We start from the raw sequence: 8194 nt of genomic DNA, 5'->3' as shown, positions 1-8194 counted from the left end.
GAAAAGTTCTTATCACAGCGAGTACAATGTACGGAGTAATTATTATTTCAGTAATCTAATAATTAGTGTTATCTTATGATTTGATAATGAATATTATAATTAAGTAGTCCTATAAAGTACTTCAATTATTATAATTAATCGTAGATTCACGTGTAAGCTCGTAACTCTTGCAAAAGAAGCAAACTCGTCCGTATTAATGAAAATCAGAATTTGGGTGCAAAGCCGCTGTCACTACATGTTTTTGTTTGTATTAAAGAGCATTGCAGCAACCTAGCAGCGACCAAAAATGCGCCTTTTTTTCTTCTGACAATTAAATTAAATTTGACGAAAATGTTGTTGGCAAATCTTTTGCGACGAAGATGCTGCAGTTCTCTTCCTTTGCTTCTAGGAAGCGTCGTTGTTTTATGGTTTTGCTCTTCACTTCATGTTGCAGCAGCAGGCTCTAAGGTGGAGTATCTCCCAGGGGTTCAACCTGAAGGGCCTCTTCCATTTGAACTCGAAACTGGGTACAACTCTGATCTTATTATCACATTTAAGTACTTTTAAGAGCATGGTTTATTTTATATGTTGCAAAAATCTCGTCTACGCGCCGATTAATCGTTGCCTAGGCGCTAGGCACCGGTCGACCACCTAGCATATCACCTTAAATGGTGGTCTAGCCGTCTAGGCTGCTGGCCGGCTTGGCGACCAACTAGGCCGCTTAAGTGCCACTTAGACGCTGACCACCTAGGCCTCTTAGGTGCTGACTAGACCTCCTAGGCACTGACTAGGCCGCATAATCGGTCGATTAACTATTGTTCTTTTTTTTTTTTAATGGATTATTTCACTCAAAACAATATCGTTTTAAGCGAAATAATCCTAAATTGTACAAACACTAGATATTTTTTAGGTTAATATTTCATATTTTAGTATTAATTATTAAAGTATTATATAGTTTATAATTATTAGTCTTTAAAAACTAAAAATACTTAAACATATTTTTAAAAAATAAAAAATAAAATAAAAAAATACGCGGGCGCCTAGGTGCTGATTAATCAACCCCTAGGGGTCCTAGGCGCTAGGCTCTCCCCGAGCGCCTAGCGATTTTTTCAACTATGATTATTACAAATTTGAAATTTTGGTAATGGTAAGATCCTAGTCTTTTATTTATCAAGATAGATGGTCTTTTATTTATCAAGATAGAGGTGTGGATGTGTTCACGCTTTCAATTATCCACGAATTTAAGGTCAAAGCATTTTCAAATGTACAATCGTAATCATAAGAAATTACTTAAATGCTATTGCATTTAATTTCTTATTTGTCATTAATTTTTAACATTTGATCATTCTAATAAATGGACAGATCATATTTGTCCACAGTTCTTGCCCTAGGTTATTGTCATTTGATATCCAATATATATATATATATATATATATATATATATATAATGAATTTAATGTACTTTGGTGTTTGTGATTAGATATATCGGTGTTGGGAAATTAGAAGATATACAACTCATTTACTATTTTGTAAAGTCTTAATCAAATCCCAATATTGATCCTATTGTGCTTTGGATCTCCGGTGGTCCGGAATATTTGTCCACAGTTCCTGCCTAGGTTATTCTCATTTGATATCCAATATATATGTGTGTGTGTGTGTATATATATATATATATATATATATATATATATATATATATATATATATTTATTTATTTATATTTATATATAATGAATTTAATGTACTTTGGTGTTTGTGATTAGATATATCGGTGTTGGGAAATTAGAAGATATACAACTCTTTTACTATTTTGTAAAATCTGAATCAAATCCCAATATTGATCCTATTGTGCTTTGGATCTCCGGTGGTCCCGGATGCTCTTCTTTTGTTGCAATGACGGAAGAATTGGGTGAGTTTTAAATTTATATTTTTTTAATATATGTTTTTTACCTACACAACTTTGATGTGTTAAAAAAAATTTAAAATTATTTTTATTAATCAATATTTTTATTTTTCTTTAATTGTTTCAACAGATTTGTTATGATTTTCTATTGTGACATTTTGTGCTTAACAGAACTTTTAATTTAGTCTTTAGATATGTAAATTTTATCCACTTATATTAAATTTAGGCTATAAAAATTGAATTATAACTAACTGTATTCAAGTATAATTATATAAACAATGCTTATGAATTCTTCCAAGGAATAATTGAAAGTAATACAAATATTGTGTCAAGGAAAAAAATTCTAAATTAAATTAACCATATGCACAGGGCCATTGTTATTTGATGTACCAAAGAATAACTGGAGTTTGCCTACATTGTCACTAAATCCTTATTCATGGACAAAGGTACTTTACTTTGTGCTTTTATAGAACATTATCAATAAATGTTAAGGTCAATTTCAATTGGCTAATATATGAAGTGCATAAAATTATTGCTAGGTTGCAAGCTTTATCTTTCTAGAATTACCCGTGGGAGCAGGATTTTCGTATGCTAAAAGTTCAAAAAATTATACTGCGACTGATGTAGAAACAAGTTATCATGCAGCTGAATTTATTCGCAAGGTAAACACTTTTCAATTTTTCATTGTGATAGGCACACGTGAACATATATATTGTGAAAATTGCATTAGTTAACTAATACTTGGATTATTCTATAGTGGTTAGAAGATCATATTCAATATCAATCCAACTCATTCTATGTTGGTGGAGACTCATATTCTGGTATTACGGTTCCAATGGTTGTTCAAGCAATATCAGATGGTAAGTCATTAAGAAATATTCCATTGAAGTTTATGTGATTCATTAAAAAAATGAAAATTAAACTATGTATCAAATATGAACCTGTAGTATTGGCTTTATAAACCTACAATAGTTACTTAATGGACATGTGCTAGTAACTTAGTAACCTTCAATAATTAATTAATGAATAGGTTGTAGTAATTTTATGAACATATAGTAATACGCATGCTGACTTCATAAACCTAGAATAGTGACTAATTGAACAAGTAGTATTCACTTAATAAACATACAATAATAGTAACTTAATTAACTTGTTGTAGTGACTTTTTAAATATGTAAATATGTAATAATGAACTAACAATAGTGACTTTTGGAGCCTATATATTAATTTATTTTTTAAAAAAAAAATTAATATAATCGCATTTAAAAGATCTCAATTAGAGTTTTTAACGATATTTTTTTATAGTTCTAAAAAAAATGATACTTTTTTCTACAATAATTTTAATTGTAAAAATAAATAAATTTAAGTTAGAAAACAAAATTTAGGGCTAAGTTTGGAATTATGTGATATATTTTGGCAATGACTTGGGTTAATATTGTTATATGAAAATTGGTTCATGATATAAGTACCCGTGAAAAAAGTTTTGAGTTTCAATATCTTCCAAACACTATCCATCATTTCAAAATGTTAAGTATCAATATAACATATATAATTAAATAATTGCCCACTTATTATTTTACAGGGATTGATGCAAAATTTAAGCCACTCGTTAATCTTAAGGTTGGTAAAGATTTTAAGTATGAACATGTTTCATTTACAAAACACACACGCACACAGTTATAGATATATAATGTAGTGTTGCACTATTCTTACTTCCAATAATAGGTCACCCATCTTGTAAGTCAAGCATGTTTAATCACGAATTTCTTTGGTTATCTGGTTGTCATATCCTTCTTAAAACCAATTAGTGATAAATAGGTACACATTAACCATTAAACCGCTTTTTGTAGTGCTAGCAAAAATGCAAGTGAATGAATCCCATCTCCATCCCTACATATTAAGCCAAGTGCCAAGTCTCGAATAGAGCAAGGGCAGATATTTACCGATTCCCAAGAATATATATATATATATATATATATATATATATATATATATATATTAATGATTTTAATTTCCTAGGTAAGTGGATTTTGTAAAAGTCCCTTTTTCAAATAATATATGCGCCTTATATAGGCGAGTCGGGGAACAAATTAAATGTCAATGGTCTGACATGTCCTCCACGTGATAGGTGTAGGGTGGCCGGCCAGTGAGGTGTGGCCAAGTGTTTAACATAAGGGAAAAAGGTAGACTTGACGTGATAATTAGACAATGCGTCTAGTTTGATCTCAGCGCTACACTATGCTTACTTCTAGCGGGTCACTCATCTTGTGACTGTTGTAAGTCAAGCACGCTTAACCACAGAATCTATCCTACTTGCTTAAAACCAATTGGTGATAAGTAGGTGGGCATTATCCATTTAACTACATGTCTACCACCTAAATGGTAAGTTATAGTGCTACGTCTGCAATCGAGCAGAGGCTAAACTCGGCCAACCTGATCAACGACCAGTAATTCATCTCCTAGCACCTACCGCAACCTTTGATCACAAAGCCCAGCAGCATGTCTGACTCGGTCCATAGCCTCCGTGCCCACTAATCCCCCTTTTGGGACTGGTCTTGGCTAGACATAGACCTACATCCCATCCGGGACTGGACTCGGTTAGCGTCTCACCATCGATTCGAACCCGTAACCTTGGCTCTAATACCAATTGTTGGATCTCAACGCTACACTATGCTTACTTCCCAGTGGGTCACCCATCATGTAACTGTTGTATGTCCCTGTTGTATGTCAAGTACGCTTAACCATAGAGTTCTTTGGCTATCTGGTTGTCATATCCTACTTAAAACCAATTGGTATAAGTAGGTGAACATTAACCATTTAACTATACCCCTCTATAGTAAGCGACAACGCCAAGTCTCGACGCCCAACACGTCCAGAGCCTCGTACCTGAGGGAACGGGCAAAGAAGGGAGGTCATCTTTCCGGTCTTGAATGTGAGCTTCTCGGTTAGGTGATCTGTTAATTAGGAAGTGTCTTACCAACTCCTAGATCTGTTCGGAGAGGACTGGAGCTGGTTGGACAAGCGGGCAAATGAATGCTTATCCGGTTAACAGGGGTCTCCCCGACCGGGTCATATATGCCTTATCGTGTATATATATATATATATATATATATATATATATATATATATATATATATATATAGAGAGAGAGAGAGAGAGAGAGAGAGAGAGACACACACACACACACACAAACGAACATGCGCGTGCGCTCGCACACACACACGTACACAATGACATTTCTGCAAATAACTCGGACTTTAAAGTACAACAAGTAACAATAAAGTGCAACTAAGCAAAGTTATAGAATGCACCTGTTGACAAATGTAGTAACATTTTTGCAAAGAACTTAAACTTCAATTTAAAGTGCAACTAGTAACACTATAAAGTGCAATTGTCAACACTATAAATTAAAATGCATCTTTTAATTGCACTTATGCATCTGGGAGGTTCACTTTTTGGTGTTGTTAGTTACACTCTATGATACTATTAATTGCACATTAAAATTTGAATCATTTCTTTTCAGATTCATTGCTTTGAGTAATTCCTAGTTCTATCATATTAGAATGTTCTTATTTCATTCAAATCCTACATGTATATATGTAACACGTGCATTAGGGCTACTTAATTGGCAATGGAGTCACATTTAAAGATGTCAACTACGGTGATACTTTCCGAACGGCTCGCGGATTAGGTCTTATGTCAATCGAACAGTATACGGTAATTGTTCTTGATTGTTGTTCTTTTATGTATTAGGTTTGTAGAAATTTTGCAATACTTAAATCGTATATTATGCATGCCTAATATTATAAATAACGGGCAATAAAATTTTTGTCAATAAGATGATATTTAGAAAATTTTTACTACTAGTTTTTTATACTCTATTCAGTCTTATGTGCCTTAGTTAACGAAGATTTACTAGATTTATTTACAATTCAATTTTTTTTTAATATTAAGTTTAGTGTTAGTATGGTATATATACTCCATAAAATAAATAAATAAATAAATAAATAAATATATATATATATATATATATATATATTACATTAAAAGTACTATTAAAAAGTTATATTTAAAAATAATAAGGAAATACTAAAACAAATAAATAACAAAAAAAAATGATTTGACAATGAATAGTAGGTAGGACGGGTAAAATGAAACAAAGTGACTAATAGACGCGATTTCTTTTTTTGGGCAATGTAAATTTTTCTGACCATCAAAAAAAAGTATAATGTCAAGCACCGTAGCTTGTGCTCAATAGGCACCTCTGTGGCTCTTTTTGAGAGAAGGTCACAACTTTGGGCTACAATTGATAGAGAAAGGGTATTGAACAGATACTACACTGTAATAGAATCAATAATACTTTAAAAAAAATAAAGAATGTGAACTATTTTATAATCTGACAAAATATAAGGAGTAATGGTCAAATAGGTCATTGATTTGCACACAATATTGCAATTAGGCCACTGAACTTAAAAAACTATAATTGGGTCCCTAAGTAACCCATTTTATGCAATTTGTCCAATTTGCAGATTTCTATCAGGTCACCCCAAATTTAAATTTAAAATATAAAACTTAAAACTAGTTATTTAAAAATAAAAAAAAATAAAAAATAAAAAAGAATGTTTTCGGAGGAGACGCTCTGTTTTTTTTTTCTATTTTTTATTTTAATTTTAAATAGTTTTTTTTTTAAAAATTATTCTTTAAAAAATAATTTAAATTCGAGATGATATGTTAGAAACCTGAAAGTTGGACAAATTGTATGAAATGAGTTAATTTAGGGACCCGATTGAAATTTTTTAGGTTCAGTGGCCTAATTGCATCATCGTGTGCAGTTCGATTGCCTATTTGACCCTTATTTTAAAATAAAATAATTGAACTAATTTTGTTAAATTATAAAATGTGTCACATCTTTTAATTAGTTATTTTTTGCCATTCGATACCATTAGAATTCGACATGAAAACAACTATCTAAGGTGTTTGGCTAGATACTTTTGTGCCCTACTATTGAATTTGATTCCTATTACAATGTTAATTTGTTTGCACACTTTTAATATCTCACTATTGTAATCACAAATGTTACTCCTCTTCTTCTCCCCTACTTTTGAAAATTAATGGAATAAAGGATGAGAACGAAAAAATAAGAAAAATATACATACACATTATATATATATATATATATATATATGTGTGTGTGTGTGTGTGTGCGCGCGCGCGCGCGTATTATTATTATTATTATTTTTTTTTTTAGGAGACATTTGATTCAAACATTGGAATCAAAATTGTAATGACAATAAAATACTAAGTAATTGAATTAAGATAAAAGAATAAAATAAGTAATTAATTAACTAAAATTAAAATATACAAATTTTAATACATATAAACGCCAATTACCATTTAGTGTGATGGTATCCTAGTTACCATTTAAAATATATTGGATGCATTGATGGCAATGATTTTTTATTTTATTTTTAAAATTTTTTCCTCCCTCAAATTTGATTATATTGTTCAAATCTAGAGAAATGAATGATTAATAAGTTTTATAATGACTAAAAGATTTAAATTCAATATGGGCATAGTAAAAGTTGACAAACAAACACCACATTAATTAATTTTAGTTTTATTTATTTAACTAATTATTTATTTATTTTATTCCAATTTCTATTTATTATTTTCTTATAATCCATGCATATTGCTAATTATTTAATTCCTAATACGATTCAATTCTCAAACCCCAACTATAAACTGGATATGTTAATTGCATTCTAATGGCTTAATTACATTCACGTGCAGTCAGCGGAAGCTTGTAAGGGGACAGATTGCGTGGATGAGGTCAGCAATAATTTAAATTATATTTTTATCGTGTATAAAATATATGAAAGACAAACAATAATAATAATATTATAATAATAATAACGACAACAACAATAAGCTTAATTGGAGTATAAAGTTCAACCATATAACATCAATTTAATAAGCATTATATTTATTTATGTTTTAAAAAAAAAGTACAAGTTATAGGTTTTGATTGACATAACATATTCTACTAATTTTGAGATTAAAATAGATATATATTTTTTTTTATTAAAAACCTTTGACTAAACTATATTTTTATATTAAATATATATATGCCTTGAGTTTTATAAATTTTTTTTTTCGTTTTTATCAATTGTAGTCTATTTTAATGTAATCATATTTTTAATATTTGACAAATAATCAGATGCTTATTTTTGCAAAACATACATATAGTTGCATATATATATATATATATATATATATATATATATATATATATATATATATATATATATATAT

At 30.0% G+C, this 8194-nt stretch overlaps 1 protein-coding gene across 3 annotated transcripts in view; it reads left to right on the top strand.

Moving 5' to 3' along the window:
• The first annotated feature begins 308 nt into the window (after window positions 1–308).
• The window catches only part of LOC116031561 (serine carboxypeptidase-like 11), a 12130-nt gene continuing 4244 nt past the window's right edge, over window positions 309–8194 (top strand). For 2 of the 3 annotated variants that reach the window (XM_031273801.1, XM_031273800.1), the window contains exons 1-8: window positions 309–506; window positions 1743–1888; window positions 2252–2328; window positions 2422–2544; window positions 2640–2742; window positions 3465–3502; window positions 5498–5599; window positions 7673–7711. In XM_031273801.1, coding sequence (XP_031129661.1) covers window positions 331–506; window positions 1743–1888; window positions 2252–2328; window positions 2422–2544; window positions 2640–2742; window positions 3465–3502; window positions 5498–5599; window positions 7673–7711 — 804 coding nt within the window. In that variant the 5' untranslated portion in view covers window positions 309–330. The remainder of the gene's footprint in view (window positions 507–1742; window positions 1889–2251; window positions 2329–2421; window positions 2545–2639; window positions 2743–3464; window positions 3503–5497; window positions 5600–7672; window positions 7712–8194) is intronic. The other variant, XM_031273802.1, reaches the window with a different exon arrangement.

This window comes from Ipomoea triloba, chromosome 10, assembly GCF_003576645.1.
Source record: "Ipomoea triloba cultivar NCNSP0323 chromosome 10, ASM357664v1".
NCBI lineage: Eukaryota > Viridiplantae > Streptophyta > Magnoliopsida > Solanales > Convolvulaceae > Ipomoea > Ipomoea triloba.
The sequence above is the reverse complement of the archived record's forward strand: the minus strand, read 5'-3'. Positions and strand labels throughout refer to the sequence as shown.